General features: G+C 56.8%; 1 protein-coding gene across 3 annotated transcripts; it reads right to left on the reverse strand.

Moving 5' to 3' along the window:
* Positions 1–2,890: 2,890 nt before the first annotated feature.
* Positions 2,891–15,551, reverse strand: SLC39A14 (solute carrier family 39 member 14). Of its 3 annotated transcripts, none has more exons than XM_058042367.1 (10): positions 15,520–15,551; positions 12,759–12,820; positions 12,271–12,540; positions 11,993–12,179; positions 9,956–10,125; positions 9,394–9,516; positions 8,604–8,789; positions 7,826–8,033; positions 6,335–6,519; positions 2,891–6,102 (listed from the first exon to the last, which is right to left on the reverse strand). In XM_058042367.1, the coding sequence occupies exons 3-10, from the start codon at positions 12,523–12,525 to the stop codon at positions 5,956–5,958; spliced, it is 1,461 nt and encodes a 486-aa protein (XP_057898350.1). In that variant the 5' UTR covers positions 12,526–12,540; positions 12,759–12,820; positions 15,520–15,551; the 3' UTR covers positions 2,891–5,955. The 3 variants fall into 3 exon arrangements, with proteins under 3 accessions (XP_057898350.1, XP_057898349.1, XP_057898351.1); XM_058042366.1 differs by lacking the exon at positions 15,520–15,551 and adding an exon at positions 14,386–14,579; XM_058042368.1 differs by lacking the exons at positions 9,956–10,125; positions 15,520–15,551 and adding exons at positions 11,281–11,450; positions 14,386–14,579.
* Positions 15,552–17,539: the final 1,988 nt, after the last annotated feature.

The raw sequence follows: 17,539 nt of genomic DNA on the forward strand, positions 1-17,539 counted from the left end.
CGCGCGGGTGCTCCCGGCGGACCCGCTGGGCTGCCCCGGCAGCGGCGGCTCCGCGGCGCTGCGCTCCCCCCGTCCCGCCCCCGCCGCCGCCGCCGCCGCCACACCGCCCTCCGCCCTCTGCTCCCCCCCCACGCCTGCGCCTGCGCCACGCCCGCCCCGCCCCGCCCGCCATCTTGGAGGGGAAGGGGGCGTTGCTAAGCAACGGGGGGGCAACATGGCGGCGGCGCTGAGGGTGCTTGGCGCTGCCCTCGGGCACAGCTTTGCTGGGGAATATCCCCTAAACCAGGCTGCCTTCGCTGGGAGGGACTGTGAGGATCAGCCAATGCCGCCCCTGCTGTGGGCAGGGACAGCTTACACTATCCCAGGGTGGCCTTGGACACTTCCAGGGATCCAGGGGCAGCCCCAGCTTCTCTGGAGATTTTATCCCATCCCCTCACCACCCTCACAGCCCGGAATTCCTCACCAGTATGCCATCCATCCCTGCCCTCTGGCAGTGGGAGTCCCAAGTTTCCTCCTGAAACACATCCAGGAGGTTCCCACATAAAGCGGACACTGACATTTCAGGGGTGTAAAATTCCCACACGCTTTTTCAATGTCTTCCATTTGGGAAAAAGAAAAACAGACTGGAGATGGAGAAAGGCGCCTGAAAGTCTTCAAGAAAGGACTTTCCTTCCCCAATATCCCATCCATCCCTGCCCTCTGGCAGTGGAAGCCATTCCCTGTGTCCTGTCCCTCCATCCTTGTCCCCAGTCCCTCTCCTGGAGCCCCTTCAGGCCCTGTGAGGGGCTCTGAGCTCTCTCTGGAACTTTCTCTTCTCCCTTGGGCACTTCCAGGGATGGAGCAGCCACAGCTCCTCTGGAATTCCATCCCAGCCCCTCCCCTCCCTCATTCCTCCCAGAAATCCCACCCCAATCTCACTTTTCCCAGTTTGAAGCCATTCCCTGTGTCCTGCCCCTCCATCCGTTGTCCCCAGTCCCTCTCCTGGAGCCCCTTCAGGCCCTGTGAGGGGCTCTGAGCTCTCTCTGGAACTTTCTCTTCTCCCTTGGGCACTTCCAGGGATGGAGCAGCCACAGCTCCTCTGGAATTCCATCCCAGCCCCTCCCCTCCCTCATTCCTCCCAGAAATCCCACCCCAATCTCACTTTTCCCAGTTTGAAGCCATTCCCTATGTCCTGCCCCTCCATCCCTTGTCCCCAGTCCCTCTCCTGGAGCCCCTTCAGGCCCTGGCAGGAGCTCTGAGCTCTCCTGGATCCTTCCCTTCCCCAGCTGAACACCCCCAGCTCTCCCAGCCTGGCTCCAGACAGAAAATTTCTGAGGGAAAGGCAAAATAGACACGATGGTCTGTGTCTACCACCTGAAGATGAAGGAGGGCAAGGTTTAGATGGGATATTGGGAAGGAATTCCTGGCTGGGATGGAATTCCCAGAGAAGCTGTGGCTGCCCCTGGATCCTTGGAAGTGCCCAAGGTCAGGATGAAGCAACTTTGGATAATAAAAAGTGTCCCTGCCATGGCAGGGGTGGCACTGGATGGGCTTTAACCAACCCAAACCATTCCAGGAATTCCATGACCCCATCCTGCAGCGTTTTCTGAGGTAACAGCTCAGAATTCAGCAAAAAAAAGGAGAATTTTGCAGCAGAAAAGAGCTCACCCAAAGTCCCCCTGGAAGTGCTGATGAGCAGGAGCAAGTCCAACGCTTACCGTGACCTTCCTTGCTTAATAAAACATTAATTTTTTTTAATAAACCACCTCAGAATATCAAGATTTGGTTTCTTTAGCTGCAACAGGGTTTCTAAAAATTGAGTTTGCTGCTCAGAGCTGGCAGATGGGGGGGAAATGGTGTAGAAAAAGGCAAAAAAGGAGAAGTAGAAAGGCAAAGTTTGGTTTGGTTTTTTTTTTTCGCTAATGGAGGGTAGGAAAACAAGGACACAGACACTGCCAGGAGCCTGGCTAGTGTGAGCTGGGGACAAACCCAGCATCCCACACCTCCCAGCCAAACCAGGGTTTGGAAATATATTTCAGAAAAATTAAAAAAAAAAAAAAAAAAAAAGGAAAAAGAATATATATAAATAATGAAGGGTTTTTGGAGCCGCAAAGGCCGTGCCATGCGGGCAGGCTGGGGGTTGTCAGTGCCACCTCCTGTCAGCCGCGCCGCACTGCACAGCCAGGGAAATCCAGCTGGAAAAAGCAGGATTGCATCACCCAGCCCCGCTCCAAACCTTCCCCTTGGAAAAATCCTGAGCCAGCAGCGCTGCCACCCCTCTGTGAAAAATGCGTGTATTTTATCATTGGCTTTTCGCAAATATTAAAATGAATGTAATATGTGTTGTGTTAGAAAGCAATGCTGCATTAATTTTCTTAAGTACTGTGTTAAATATAGTTTTAGGTTATAAAAATTGTTAAAATAGAAACTGTGCTATGTAAGATGCTTTGCTTCAAAGAAAGGACTTGCAGCGAGATAACAGGCACAGGACACCTAGATCTTTCAGAGAAAAAGAATTTATGGCCTTCTCATCAGAAGAAACTAACTTCTTCCCAGACCAGACAGAATCCTGTGTTTGAATGGAATTTTTGCATCATGGATGAGGTGTATGAATATGCAATGGGCTGTTGTTCTTAAGGGTTAATCCTTTGTTAACGGGGGTCCTTTTTTGGGCTTGTGCTGCCCAGTAAAAGGTACCCGGACGTCCATAACTCTTTGTTTTTATTGTCTCATATTGTCTTAATTCAATTTGTCCAAATTGTTATGACTCTAATTGTGTTACTATTTTTATAACTATTTTATTACTATTAAACTTTTAAAAATTTTAAAAACAAGTGACTGGCGTTTTTCACACCTCCAACCCCAGCAGCAGCGAGAGGATTTCACTGCCCAGCACGCCTGGGACCCTCCGTCATTACAGAATATATTTTATTTATGGAATTTTACAAATATCTGTACAATTCACGTGACATTTAAGTTAACGCTCTTTGTTTCTCTCCTACAACACCTGAGTTATAATTTGAAATACTGAGATGGAACTCGAGGGGAAGGAGACATGGATGAAAATCCACGAGGGGCTGGGTTTGGGTGGGTTCCCATCCCTTTCCCACTGGCAGGTGCCAGCCTGCCCTGGGGGAACAGGAGCTCTCTCTCCTTGGTGGCAGCCTCGATTCTCACCCCAAATAATCCCAAATTTCTGGGGTGCCTGCCCAGGGGAAACAGCAGCTCTCCTTGGTGGCCGGGCAACCTCAATTCTCACTCCATAATCCCAAATTTCTGGGTTGCCTGCCCAGGGGGAATAGGAGCTCTCTTTCCTTGGTGGCAGCCTCAATTCTCACTCCATAATCCCAAATTTCTGGGTTGCCTGCCCAGGGGGAATAGGAGCTCTCCTTGGTGGCAGCCTCAATTCTCACCCCAAATAATCCCAAATTTCTGGGGTGCCTGCCCAGGGGAAACAGGAGCTCTCCTTGGTGGCAGGGCAGCCTCAATTCTCACCCCAAATAATCCCAAATTTCTGGGGTGCCTGCCCAGGGGGAATAGGAGCTCTCTCTCCTTGGTGGCAGGTCAGCCTTAATTCTTCCCCAAATCCCAAATCTTTGGGTTGCCTGCCCAGGGGGAACAGGAGCTCTCCTTGGTGGCAGGTCAGCCTTAATTCTTCCCCAAATCCCAAATCTTTGGGTTGCCTGCCCAGGGGAAACAGGAGCTCTCTCTCCTTGGTGGCAGCCTCGATTCTCACCCCATAATCCCAAATTTCTGGGGTGCCTGCCCAGGGGGAACAGGAGCTCTCCTTGGTGGCAGGGCACCCTCAATTCTCCCCCCAGTCCCAAATCTCCAGGTTGCAGATTCCTCAGGAAACAGGGATAAACTGGAAACGAGGAGATGGCAGAGTTGTGATCCCCACAGTGAATCCTGCCCGCTCTGAGGACACCAAGCCCTGCTCTGTGCCACCTCCCAGCTCTTGGGGACCTTCCAGGCACTGTCCAGAGGGGACAAACCCCCCATTGCCCCCTGTCCTCCCCCACAGAGGCTTTTCCAGCAGCTCTGCCAGCCACATGGTGTTTTCCAAGTGCTTCCTTGAGAGAGAGCAGAGGGCACCTGTGCCAGGGAAAGGACTCAGATTTTCCACATCGACTCAGTCAGCTGGGGCTGCTGCTCTCTCAAGCAAGGAAAAAGTGTTTGCAATGGCCCTTTGGTGCTGGAACCTGCAGCACAGGGAATGCCTGCCAGGTGATAAATGACTGCCCCGGGCAGCACAGGCCACGCTGCTCTGCTCCAGTGGGAAAAGTGACTTTTGGGGACAATCCACAAGGGACACCACAGGGGACAAAGCAGAGCCTGTCTCTCCTTGAGGGAATCACCCGAGGACTGTGTGACACCTTCAGGTGATCCCAAAAAGGCTCCCTGCTCCTCCAGAATTGATATTTAGGTTTTGGGGTGCAGGACAAAGCCAAAATCCAGGGGTGCTGAGGGGACAAATGCCCAGACTAGAAAAGCCACCGAGTGCAGGTGATGATCCATGAGGATCCTGGCAGTGCCACAGGGCACGGGCTCGGTGACAGCTGTTGGGAGCTTAGGAACAACATCACCCAGCTGGGAACTACAGGAATTCAGGGATTACAGAGATCCAGCCAGGGCACAACGCTGCCAGGGGTGCTGAGCCTGTGCCAGGGCCCTCTGTCTGAGATGGGCAGGAATAACACCTGGCACAGCCTCAGGTTTGCTTTCCTCACGGGGCAAAGGGAAGGTGTGAGAGCCTCAGCTCCAGCACGGTGCCACCACCCTGTCACACCCCACACACCTGCACAGGTGGGCAGAGAAGGAAGACACTTCACAAACACCTGCACCTCTCCTCCATCCCAATCCAGCACCAGACCACGAGGGATTCCCCTGAATCCACACGGCCACAAGCTTACACCAGGTACAGGACGAGGGGGGAAAAGGGGTGTGAGGGAACCTCAAGCAACACAGGTGGGGTGGACAACCTTATCAATATGATAATAAGTAATTCACCTAGTGAATCTGGAACGCCAGCCCGGAGGCAGAGCTGGGAGGTGCCTGGAACACCCTTCTCTGGCTACTCCCTAAGGCTGGGAACACACAACCTAAAGAGGTTCACAGTCTGAGTTTTGCTTTTAAAAACACCCCCCACCCCACCCTGAACCTTAGCACTGTTTAAAAACTGGTGGCTGTTCCTGGGTGTCACCACGAGCTTGGACACAGCCTGAGGAGAAATCCCTGGGCTGGAGCCTGCGGCAGGGCAGGGCTCTGCTCTCATCCCCTCTGGAGGAGGAGCTGGCTTTGCCCCTCATTCCAGCTGCATGGACTGAAGGGAGGGTCAGGGCATCCTGGCAGGCTTCACCCAGCAGCCCAAGTGTCACTCCAAGCCAGTTTGGTGTGCTCTGCTCTGAGCACTGACACCCAAAATGTGCTTTGAAACCCCTGCCCTCTTCACCCCGCTCTTGCCAGGGCATTGTCCAAGCTGAAACGGAGCAAAAGCAGTTGGATGATGGTGACATCCTCCTCATCCTCAGAGAGCACAGCTGTGGGGAACGCTCTGAGAAGGGTCTGTGCCTGTCTGTCCCCATCACACACCCCCAGAGGGGTCAGGACAGCCTCATGTGCCATGGGAACGCTCCAAGCACCACGGCTGGAGCAGCTCCTGTCTCCCCATTCCATCCTTCCTGGGAGAGGCGAGGAGAGAAGGGATATGACACTGGACAAAGTCAGGTCAGTCCTATGGGAAGGGGAATTCCACTCCCCTCAGCCTTAAACCAGCAGAAAATCCATGGAATAGCTTTCAAAGCAACGTCTCTCCTGTAGTGTGACGTCAGTGCCCGCACAGGTACCGTCGTATGTTTGCAGCAGGAAAAGGAAAGAAAAAAAAAAAAAAAAAAAAAAAAAGAAAAAACCATTCCCCCCCCCCAAAAAAAAAAAAACCATGGAAAAATTGGATCAGGGCTGCAGCTCGGGCTGGTCCTACCCTATCTGGATCTGCCCCGAGTACATGGTGAGCAGCACCATGATGGTGAAGCCCGTGAGCAGCCCCGCGTTCTGGATGGCGAAGGTGATCAGGGCGCTGCCGTTCTGCTCATCCTCCCGGCTCACCTCGTTCATCTCAGGGAACTGCAGGGGGAAACATTGGGGTGGAGGGCTCAGTGACAGCCCCATCCTTCCTCAGCAAACACCCACCAGCCTCCCATCCCAGGGATTTCAGCCAAAGCAGAGATATCTGCATGGGCCAAGGGGACGGAGCAAACCCCGCCGTGCCTGCAGGCTGAGAGCAAGCAGAGCTTTTCCTAGGAAAAAATCCCAGGGCTCAGGGTTCCAGGCTCAGGATTTGGGGCTCAGGATTTACCATGTCAGCCAGTGCTATGTACAGGAACATCCCTCCAGCCAGAGCAAAGATCCAGTTGGCAGAGAAGTGGCTGCCGGCCACGATGCCGAAGGCCAGGCCCACGTAGCAGCAGCAGGCAGAGATGAAGTTGAAGAAAAGTGCCTGGCGAATGGTCATCCCAGCATTGAGCAGGATCACAAAGTCCCCTGAGGGAGAAGAAGATGGGAGGATGAGGAGAGAAGGGCTGTCAGCAGCACTGGGACAGCACCAACTTGAACTCACAGAAACCCGGAATATCCCGAGCTGGAAGGGACACAAAGGGTCAGAGTCCAACCCCTGGAGTGCACAGAACACCCCAAACATCACAGCATGTGCCAGCTCAAGTGTGGGCTCCCCTTGGCTGCTGGCACTGGGCACTGACCATCACACTGCCCCTGAATTCAGACATTCACACCCAAACCTGCCTCTCCTTCACTGACCATTCCACTGCTCCTGAATTCGGACATTCACACCCAAACCTGCCTCTCCTTCACTGACCATTCCACTGCTCCTGAATTCAGACATTCACACCCAAACCTGCCTCACTGACCATTCCACTGTTTCTAAATTCAGACTTTCACATCCAAACCTGCCTCTCCTTCACTGACCATTCCACTGCTCCTGAATTCAGACATTCACAGCCAAGCCTGCCTCTCTGACCATTCCACTACTCCTGAGTTCAGACATTCACACCCAAACCTGCCTCCCTCCTCATCTGCCCCTAAATTTGGACATTCACACCTAAACTTGCCTCCCACTCACTGACCACAGCTCTGTCCCTAAACCCACACACTCACACCCAAACCCCCTTCCCCTCCACTGACCTCTCCAAATTCAGACATTCCCACCCAAATCCCCCACTGACCTCTCCACATTCAGCCAGTCCCATCCAAACCCACCTCCCCTCCACTGACCTCTCCAAATTCAGACATTCCCACCCAAACCCCCTTCCCCTTCACTGACCACTCCAAATTCAGACATTCCCACCCAAATCCCCCTCTGACCTCTCCAAATTCAGACATTCCCACCCAAACCCCCCACTGACCTCTCCAAATTCAGACATTGCCACCCAAATCCCCCTCTGACCTCTCCAAATTCAGACATTCCCACCCAAATCCCCCTCTGACCTCTCCAAATTCAGACATTCCCACCCAAACCTGTCTACCCTGCAATGACCTCTCCAAATTCAGACATTCCCACCCAAACCCGCCTCCCCCCTCCCAAACCAACGAGGTGTTGAGGGTTTTTTTCTTTTTTTTTTGTCTTCAGATGCCTCCATCTAAATTTAAATCTCAGACATCATATTACCTCGTTATTTTTAGAGCGGCGATTACTCAGAGCAGTTTCCAGCCCTCCCTCTCCCCCCTCTCAGCAGCATCACCGTTTATTCCACCCCAAATCTGCTTTTCTGGATGGACAAAGGACAGACTCCAGAGCAAGCAGGAGCAGGGGCAGCCCCAAGGAGTCACATACCCAGCTCGTGTGGGAACTCCTCACACAGGATGGCCACGGAGGTGCTGATCCCTTGGAACACGGACACGGTGAAGGAGGCGCCGATGGCCAGGCCGTCGATGAAGTTGTGGAGGCCGTCACTGAGCGTGATCATCCAGGCCAGAGTGCCAATGTCCGAGTACCTCACCTCCTTCAGCCAGTAGCACGCGCTCTGGGAGGCCTGCAGGTCCTGCCACAGCACCCCAGAATGGACATCAGCACCCAAATCCCTCCTCCAGATGGGAGAACCACCCCATTCATCGTTAAACCGGCACAGCGGAGCTGTTTGGTCCTGTCACAGACATCTTTTATGGAAAATCCTTTCCTTAGGATTTTTCTTCCTGAGAAGCTGAGAGGCCTCAGGAACAAGATGTAAACATTGATTACCTGCTGCTGTGGAATGCAACAGGTGCATCTGGGATTGGTCTCATGGGGTTGTTTCTAATTAATGCCCAATCACAGCCCAGCTGCCTCTGACTTTCTGTCCGAGCCACAAACCTTTGTTATCATTCTTTCTTTTTCTATTCTTAGCCGGCCTTCTGATGAAACCTTTTCTTCTATTCTTTTAGTATAGTTTCAATGTAATATATATAATAAAATAATAAATCAGCCTTCTGAAACGTGGAGTCAGATCCTCGTCTCTTCCCTCACCCTCAGACCCCCGTGAGCACCATCACAGGTCCCACCACACACAGAGAATTTGGGCTGCAGAACTGGTTTTAACTGATTTGGTCACAATGCCACGGCATGAGGCGCTCACCTGGACAGAGAGGGAGCCCACCACAGCCTTCTCATCCCCCGAGGGGGGCTTGCACTCCAGGTCACTGGTGATGTGTGGGATCATGTGGTCCAGGTCCCCATTCTGCAGCTTCTCTGTGACCCCCTCCTCCCGGTCCTTCTTGGAGGGCAGAGCCTCGGGGCCGTAGTGGCTGTGCCCGTGGTGGTGCTGTGGGATCAGGGGATTCAGGGCTGGCACTCATCTGATATTCCTGCTCTTTCCCACCCTGCCATGCTGATATTCCTGCTCTTTCCTGCCCCACTGCCCTGAAATTCCTGCTCTTTCCCACCCTGCCACCTCAATATTCCTGCTGTTTCCCACCCCTCCATCCCATTATCCCTGCTTTTTCCAACTCAGCCATCCCGTTATCCCTGATGTTTCCCACCCCACTATCCCAATATCTCTGCTGTTTCCCACCCCACCATCCCAAAATTCCTGCTGTTCCCACCCTTCCATCACAAAATTCCTGCTGTTTCACACCCCACCATCCCAACACCACCATCCCAATTTCCCTGCTGTTCCCATCCCACCATCCCAAAATTCCTGCTGTTTCCCACCCCACCATCCCAATTTCCCTGCTGTTCCCATCCCACCATCCCAAAATTCCTGCTGTTCCCACCCCACCATCCCAAAATTCCTGCTGTTTCCCACCCCACCATCCCGATTTCCCTGCTGTTTCCCACACCACCATCCCAAAATCCCTGCTGTTTCCCACACCACCATCCCAAAATTCCTGCTGTTTCCCACCCCACCATCCCCTGCTGCCCCTCACCTGGTCCTTCTGCTTCAGGAGCATCTTCAGGATCTTCTCAGTGAAGAAGAAGAGGTAGAAGCCGCCGAACACCACAGCGGATTTGGAGACATAATAATCTTCCTGAGGGTTGAATCCAAACGCCTGCAGGCAGGAGGGGACCCAGGAGAGGATGAGGAGCAGGCCCTGGCAGTGCCCTTCATCTGCCTTTGCCCCTGGGGTGACACTGGATGGGTGACACAGCTCTGAGCTCCCTCTGAGGAGCAGCTGCTTTGGGGGACAAGCTCAGGAAACACCTTTCATCTCCCTCACTCCCTCCCTGAGGCATTGGATCCAGCACCTGCCAAAACCATTTGGGGACCTACCTCCAGGGCTAGAAAAAGTCAGAAAAGGCAACAAAACAAACCAGGGATCTCCCTGGAGCCATTCCCTTCCAAACTCCAGCTCTGAGGGGCTTCCAGCCCTCCATACCTCGCTCTGGGCTCCCCTCCGACGCCGCCTTCCCCTTGTCCAGCCAGAGAGAGACAGAAACAGCCCCAGAGAGAGAGAGAGAAAAGCACAGACCCGCCAGTCCTCTCCCTACCTCGGGAATGAGCTGGAAGAGGGCGTTGGAGTAGAGAGTTCCAATCGCCAGAGCTATGAAGTAGAGGAGCAGCCGCTTGTAAAATGTCTTCTTCATGAAGGGCACCACGCTGGCTCCCACCAGCGAGCACAGGGAGATGACGGAGACGCAGAGGAAACCGTAACCCCAAACTGGCAGAGCCAAACCCGCCCCAGGAGATGGGAGATGGGAAGGGAGGAGATCAACGTGGGGTTATGGGCAGGGGAGGAATCCACAGCGACAGCACAGAGAGAGGAGGGAGGGAGAGAAGAGGACATTCATTAGTGATTGTTGTTCATCTGGCGCCACCTCCACGGGGCGAACCCGGCGCTCGGCGGCTTTGGGAATCTCAGCTGAGTTTTCCAGCCAGGCCATGTCCCAGCCAGCCCCCAGCTCTGCTCCATGAGCTATTCCCAAGCCACAGAGTGCCAGGTCCCCCCAGCACCGTGTACACTCCAGCCCCATCCTGCAACCACAGCGCTCCGGGTGCTGGCAGGGCTGGAGGGTACCTCTGGCATTTCGATTCCTGGCAGATCAGGAATTAGAGGCGCTTGGTTTTTATGTCCAGCAAATAAAAGTTGCAGTTGTGGAGCTGAAAAGCTTGGAAAAACATCCCACTGCCAGTACAGATGAAGCATTCACTGCCCAGCAGCAAACGGGCAACACCAGGGGGAAAAACCCACTGGAATTTTAAGGTTGGATGTGCCAAATCCAGCTCATGCTCTGAGGAGGCACCTGGACCACGTTCAAAGGTTTCCAATCCGGGTGGATTTATTCAGCTCCAGAACTGCGCAATTACAACACAATTAATTTGCAATATTTCTGTCGGTCCCATCAGAGCACCAGGATACCTCATGGAAGGCAGAACCCTTGTGGGAACACTGGGCTGGGAAATCAGGTAAGGGGAAAAAAAAAAAAGGCAATTAAAGGATTTGTAAAAGTTGGCTGATTCCAGAGGAAGCCAGGCTGTTCTCTGTGCTTTTATATGGATATTTGATCATATTTTCATGGATATTTCACATTTTTTTCCCCTCTGGCTCATGCCAGAAATGTGGCTGAGCACAGATGAACTCGTGGATGCCCAAAGCAGGAGCAAACAGCTTCTCCCGGCACATTCCCACTCCTCAGCCGTGGCATGGAGGACACTGAGGGTTTCCTGGTGCTCAGAGGGGTGAGAAAAGCCCTGTGCAGCCCCTTGAGCCAAGCCCTGAGCCTCGGGTGACGAGGGGTCGGATCGATTCGGCGGGGTGGAGGCAGAGAGGAGCCGCCCCCGGAGACGGGAGAGAGGCAGGGACGTTCTACCGCACCTCTGGGATGAGCTGGAAGAGCGCGTTAGAGAGCAGCGTGCCGATGGAGAGCGCGATGAAAAACAGCAGCACCCGGCTGAAAAAGGCCTTCTGGGAGCACGGCACGATGAGGACTCCGAGCAGGGAGGCCACGTTAATCATGGACACACTGAGAAAACCAAAGCCCCACACTGCGGAACGAGAAGAAACGAGGGCCAGACATTACCGAGGCTCTCGGAGAGCCCGGACCCGGGTGGGTGGGAAAGGCTCCAGGGCTGCTCCGGGTGCTCCAGCTGCGATAAAACCATCCTGGTTGGTGCAGGGAAGGTAGGAATGAAGCCAGGGGTTCTTCAGAAAAGGTTTTCCCCAGCCAGCCCCAGCGTGGGAGAAGCTGAGCTGTGCTCAGGGACGCTGATCCAAGACCTTGGGCAGCGTTGGCACAGGCGTGGGTGGGAGCTGGCTGAGCATCCACTGGCAGCTGGAGGCCAGCAGGTCCCTCCAGGTCACCCCCTCCCACCCAGGGAACCCCACAGCAGAGTCCCCTCCTCATCCAGCTATCCTGGAGGCACAGAGGTTATCCCAGAAAACCACACCACAGCGAGGAGAACTCGGTCAGGACTGCCAGCTGCTGCAGGAGGGAACTCCCAGGAGTGGGAGCTGGCTGCTCCTCATGTCCCCAAGCTCCAGAACCAGGCAGTGCCTGTAGCCCCCCACCCCCCAGCACCCCAATTACCTTCAGCTGAGCTGGGCCTGCTCTCCTCTGTCTGCTCATTCTCCTCATTTTCCAGGTTTTCGGAGGCGCACGCCCCCGACTCCAGCTGCTGCAGGATGGTGGGGCAGAACTCCTTGAACTCGCTGTGCCCCACAGGGGAGCCCTCGCTCAGGTTGTGGATGGCAAAGAGCTCCACCGAGCTGAAGCACTGGGGGAGGGAAGGGACAGAAATGAGCCTTGAGACCCCCACAGCTCCACAGGGAAGTTCTGGGGGAGGTTTTGGGGGGTCTCCTCCTTACACGGGAGAGGTTGAGGCGCTGCTGAGGTGTTTGGGAGACATTGGCGTGCCCCACTCCCACATCCAGGCGGTTCAGCAGGGCCTTGAGCTGCTTCAGGCTCAAGGTCTGGCTCTCCCCGTAGCGCTGGAGCAGATCCTGCAGGAAGGAGGCAGCCGAGACGCCGGGGCCGTCCCTGCCCGCCCGGACCTGCGGGCAGGGGAGGAGGCAGAGCAGCAGGAGCAGGCAGCAGCTCCGGGGGCCCACGCTGGGGATCATGGTGCCTCTGGGATGCTGGGAGAGAAACCACACTGCTGTTGGCTTTGGCATTCCCAGCGCTCCAACCGCGGCCGCTCCACCCCACCGATGGATTTATCCTCAGGGCAAGGGGGAATGGCACTGCAAACACCCGGATCCTACGGGGGATTCAGCACTTTTCCACAATCTTTCCATGCAAAACCACCCCCTCCTCCTCCTCCTCCTCCCTGAGCCACCCCAAGCCCCTCACTCACCCTCGGGGGCTGCCAGCACACGGCTCCTGGGGGCTCTCCAGCTCCGCAGCACCTCGGGCACCCTGGGAAGAGCAGGATGGTTGGGAAGCGGGCAGGGCTGTGCCAACACCCAGCTGTGCCAGTTCTGGACGGGGGTGAGGAGTGAGGAGTCACCCTCCAGGCCTGGCCACGCGTGGGTCCCCTCGGCGTCACCGACGCCGCAACGCCAGCGCTCGGAGGGACACGGCAGCCCCGGGGACAGAGGTGGCCTGTTCATTAGGTTATAATTTAACCAGGATAATTACCATGAACCGAGTGAGCTTCCCCGCTCTAACTGTAGGTGCCTTTATAGTGTTTGCCCAGAATCAATCCTTGCCCTCTCTGTCCCTTTCATTTGTGCCGGGAATTGATAAAAGAGGGGTGGCACAGCCGCGGGGTGCAAAGGAAGGGGCGCAGGAGAGGAGGGGACGCCAGGCACGACCTGCACGTCCACCTTGGGAGGCACCCAGGGGCCTGGAGCTCAGGCTGCCTTCCTGGGAAAGCTCCCCTGAAAGGTGGATGGCAAATTTAGGAGAAAATAAAAATGCAGCAGCCATCCCAGTCCCAATGTGGGGCTCCAGGTGAACCTCCTGATCCCCCTGGAGGGGCTCCCAACCCAGCCCTGGACACCTCACAGTGCCTGGCCTGTGCTGACAGCTCACAGGCTCCAGTCTCTTCCAAAAACCAGGACATTTTTGAGGCCCGGCCAAGCAATTGTTCCAAAAATAACCTGAGGCCAGGATTTCCACGCCGAGGGGCTGCAGGGATCTCGCAGGACCCCGCTCCCCACGCAGGACCCCAGTGCCCCTGAAGGCTCCCACATTCCCACAGGTTTTACCAGCTTACCACCACTTTGTGAGCTTTGTTCTCCGGGAGCTTTTAGCCTTCTCCTGCCAGGGCTTAGCTCGGATGCTTTGACTTAACCCCTCTCCTCCCAAAACGAGCGAGGGAGCCCATCCAGAGCCGTGCTGGGAACACTCTGCTGGCTGGGGGGACCCGAGGGACCCAGCGAGGCCAGAGCCTTCCTCTTCCTCCCTATCCCAATCCACCTTTCCAGGTGGGCTCTGTGGGACACCCAGGCTGCCGGTGACACCCACAGGTGCTGGCACACAGCCCAGCGTGCCAAAGGTTTGTCCCGCTGGCTGCCCTTTCCAGCCGGGTGCTCCCCAAATCCCCGGTGCCACCGGGAGCCCTCCTGCTCCCTGCACACCGATGGAGCACACACCGAGTGCCAAGGCACGCAGCTCTCCCCGCTGCCAAAACCCCTCCCGGGGGTTTCTCCCAAAGCCGGGCTCAGCCGGATACATCCAGGCTGGAAAACCGGACCTCAACTTTCCCCTGGCTGCCAAAGGAAAGGCAGGAAGGGCAGAGCCGGCCACAGGCTGCACAGGCTCGCTCCGTTTTAGGGCAAAACGAGGTGGAGGAGCCGCCCCTGAGGAAGAGAAGCGCCCAAAGAGGCACATCCCGGGGGGCTCCGACCTGCTGCAATCCCGGGGCAGAGCAGCACAGCCAGCCCAGCATCCCGGGACAAACCCAAAGAACAGCGAGCCTCGCCATCCCCACCGCCAGCTGCGACCCCCGCGGAGCCCCCCGGCCTCCTGGCCGCTACCTTCAAGGGCGTTCTCGCACCGGGATGCGCTCCGGGAGCCCGGAGCCAGCGCCTGACCTATTTTATTTATCGGGCTGGGGCACGGACAGAGCGCTGCCACGCCGAGGGACGGCTGCCCGGGAGGGATGTGCCCGGGAGCGATGCCACGACAGCAGCACGCAGCTCCCGAGGCCGGGCAAGCCCTTCCCATCCCATCCCATCTGCCCGGAGCTCAGCGGTGCCGGCCGCAATCCGCGCATCCCCCAGGGTGACGCCGGGAACGGGAACCGCTGGCACGGCCGAGCATGACCCCGCCGACGTCAGCCCCGAAATCTGCGCAGGGATTGCCGCAAACCGGGGGGGGGACAGGGCCAGCGGGACCCCGAATCCCAGCCCCGGAGCCGTGCCGGTGCTGCCGGCGCTCGGAGCCCGCGGGGCCTTCCGGGGCAGCCGCGCTCCACGTGTCCTGCGGCACGGAGGGCTCCGGAGGTTTTCCGTGCCCTGCGGCTGTCCCGGCGCTGGCAGCGGACCCGTTCCTGGGTCACCGACACCCTGGAGCCTCCGCACGCAGCCCTGTCCTTTCCTTGCCCGTGATCGCAGCGCCGGGCGGGCAGAGGGGCAGCGGGACAGGGACATCCCCTGGGCATGGCACCCCACAGGGACCCCCCAGTCCTGCCCAGAGCCCCCCGGGCCGGAGCTGCTGCTGCCGCCCGCTCCCTGCCCCATCCCAGCGCTCTCCCCATCCCACCGCCGCTGCCTGGTCCCAGAGCTTCCACTGGTGGAGCCAGACCCCATAACTGGGCCCTGCACCCCAAAATTGAGTCCTGTATCCCATAACAGGGTCCTGCACCTCTGACCCCACCTCCACCTGCACCCTCCCCTGCCCCAGACGCCACGGCCTGCCCCAAAACGAGCTCCCAAGGCTGCCCCAAGGACCGGCCCCAAACCCTAAACAGCCGCTCCCTGCATCCTTCATCCCTCCCTGCATCCCCCATCCCCATCCGGGGCTCGGGGCCGGCCCCAGCCCGCTCCCCCCGCTCTGCTGCCTCCCTCCCCGCGGGGCCCGTCCCCGCAGCCGGTTCTTCGTCACACGGCAGGGCTGCCATGCCTGTCCCGTGCCTGTCCCGTGTCTGTCCCGGTCCATCCCGGTCCTACCTCCGCTCCCGCTCCCGCCGCCGCCGCTCGGGGCCGCGCAGCGCGCACGCGCGGCCGCCGGCACGGGGAGCGCTCCCATTGGCTACCACCGCCCCTGGCCACGCCCCCTCCGCCTCAGGCCCCGCTCCCTCAGCGGCGCAGCGCCGGGACCCCCCAAAAAAATCACACACGGGACCCCAAAAATCACACACGGGACCCCAAAAAATCCCACACGGGACCCCAAAAATCCCACACGGGAACCCCCAAAAATCCCACCGGGGAACCCCCAAAAATCCCACCCAGGACAACCCAAAATCTCACCGGGGAACCCAAAAATCCCACACGGGACCCCAAAAACCTCATCCAGGACCCCAAAAATCTCACCTGAGACCTTCCAAAAATCTAATCCAGAACCCTAAAAATCCCGCCCGGAACCCCTCAAAAATCCCACCCGGGATTCCCAAAAAACCTCACCCAGAACCCCAAAAATCCCACCCGGGAACCCGAAAACCTCTCTCGAGACCGCAAAAATCCCACCCGGGAACCCCCAGAAACCTCACCCAGAACCCCAAAAATCTCATCCGGGACACCAAAAATCCTACCCAGGAACCCAAAACCCTCACCCGGGACCCCCTAAAAAACCCTATGCAGAACGCCCTAAAACCTCAGCCAGGACCCCAAAAATCCTACCCAGGACACCAAAAATCTCACCCAGGACCCCAAAAATCCCACCCGGGAACCCCAAAAATCTCACCCAGGACCCCAAAAACCTCACCCGGGACCTCCTAAAAAATCCTACCCAGAACCCCCAAAAATCTTACCCAGGACCCCCAAAAATTCCACCCGGGAACCCCCAAAATCTCACCCAGAACCCCAAAATCCCACTCAGGACCCCAAGAATCCTACCTGGGAACTCCCAAAACTCTCACCCAGGATCCCCAAAATTTTTACCCAAAACCCCCTAAAAAATCCCACCCAGGAGCCCCCAAAAATCTCACCCAGAACCCCTAAAAAATCCCACCTGGAAACCCTCAAAAATCCCACCCAGTACCCCCTAAAAATAATCCCACTCGGGAACCCCAAAATCCCATCCGGGACCCCCTAAAAATCCCACCCAGCATCTCAAAAATCTCATCCAGGAATTCCCAAAAATCTCACCCAGGATCCCCAAAAATCCCACCCACAACCCCCTAAAAAAAACTCCTACCCGGGAACTCCAAAACCCCATCTGGGAACCCCAAAAATCCCATCCTGGATCCCCTTAAAAAATCCCACTTGGGAACCCCAAAGCCCCATCCAGGACTCCCTAAAAAATCCTGAGATCCCCACATTGCTCCAACACCCCTCTCCGTGGCACTGGGACCCCCAAAGAGCCCCAAACACAACGAGGAGCACCAAAACCCCCCAAAATCCCACCTGGGACCCCCAAGACTGCCCCAAAACATCCCCTGGGATCACCCCAAAACACCCACCCTGAAAGCATTGGGACCCCCAAAAACCCATCTGGGGGTACTGGGGCACCCTGAGGGCACCACAGATCCCCCACCACCCCTCTGGGGGCACCTCAAACAGTCTTGAGGGGTACAGGGCACCCCAAGGACCCTCCAAACACCCCCCTCAAACCCTTCCCGAGGGGTCACAGCACCAAAAATCCCCTGGGGTGGGGCTGGGGACCCCCAAGGGCCCCCTGGAAAAACCCAGGGAGGGACAAATCCAAGCAGGCAGAGCCACCCTGGCTCTTCTCCCTGTGCAAGGAAAAGGCAGAGCTGGGATAGAAAATGCTGCTGGATGGGGTCAGAGCTGAGGGGAACCCCCAAAATCCCAGCCCAGCACCCCCAGGGCCAAGATTTGTTCCTAAATCCCACCCCAGGCTGGGCCACGCTGCCAAAGTCCGCGGGGATTGGCAAATAAACAGGGATAAATGATTAACTTAGGGCACAAGGTGACAGCCCTGGTGGCACCGCTGCTGTGACCCCTCCTGAGTGTCCCTGCTCCATCCTGGGATCCCCCAAAAATGAGGGGCAGGATGTGGCCACCAGCA

The sequence above is a fragment of the Melospiza georgiana genome, chromosome 31 (assembly GCF_028018845.1).
Source record: "Melospiza georgiana isolate bMelGeo1 chromosome 31, bMelGeo1.pri, whole genome shotgun sequence".
NCBI lineage: Eukaryota > Metazoa > Chordata > Aves > Passeriformes > Passerellidae > Melospiza > Melospiza georgiana.

Coding starts and splice junctions, on each gene's coding strand:
- SLC39A14 (XM_058042366.1), bottom strand. CDS start 14,575: ATGGGAAGGGCTTGCCCGGCCTCGGGAGCTGCGTGCTGCTGTCGTGGC. Junction 9,517..9,955: donor TCTTCCAGCTCATTCCCGAG/GTAGGGAGAGGA, acceptor TCCTGCCTGCAG/GCGTTTGGATTCAACCCTCA. Junction 6,103..6,334: donor ACATAGCACTGGCTGACATG/GTAAATCCTGAG, acceptor TTCCCCCTGCAG/TTCCCTGAGATGAACGAGGT.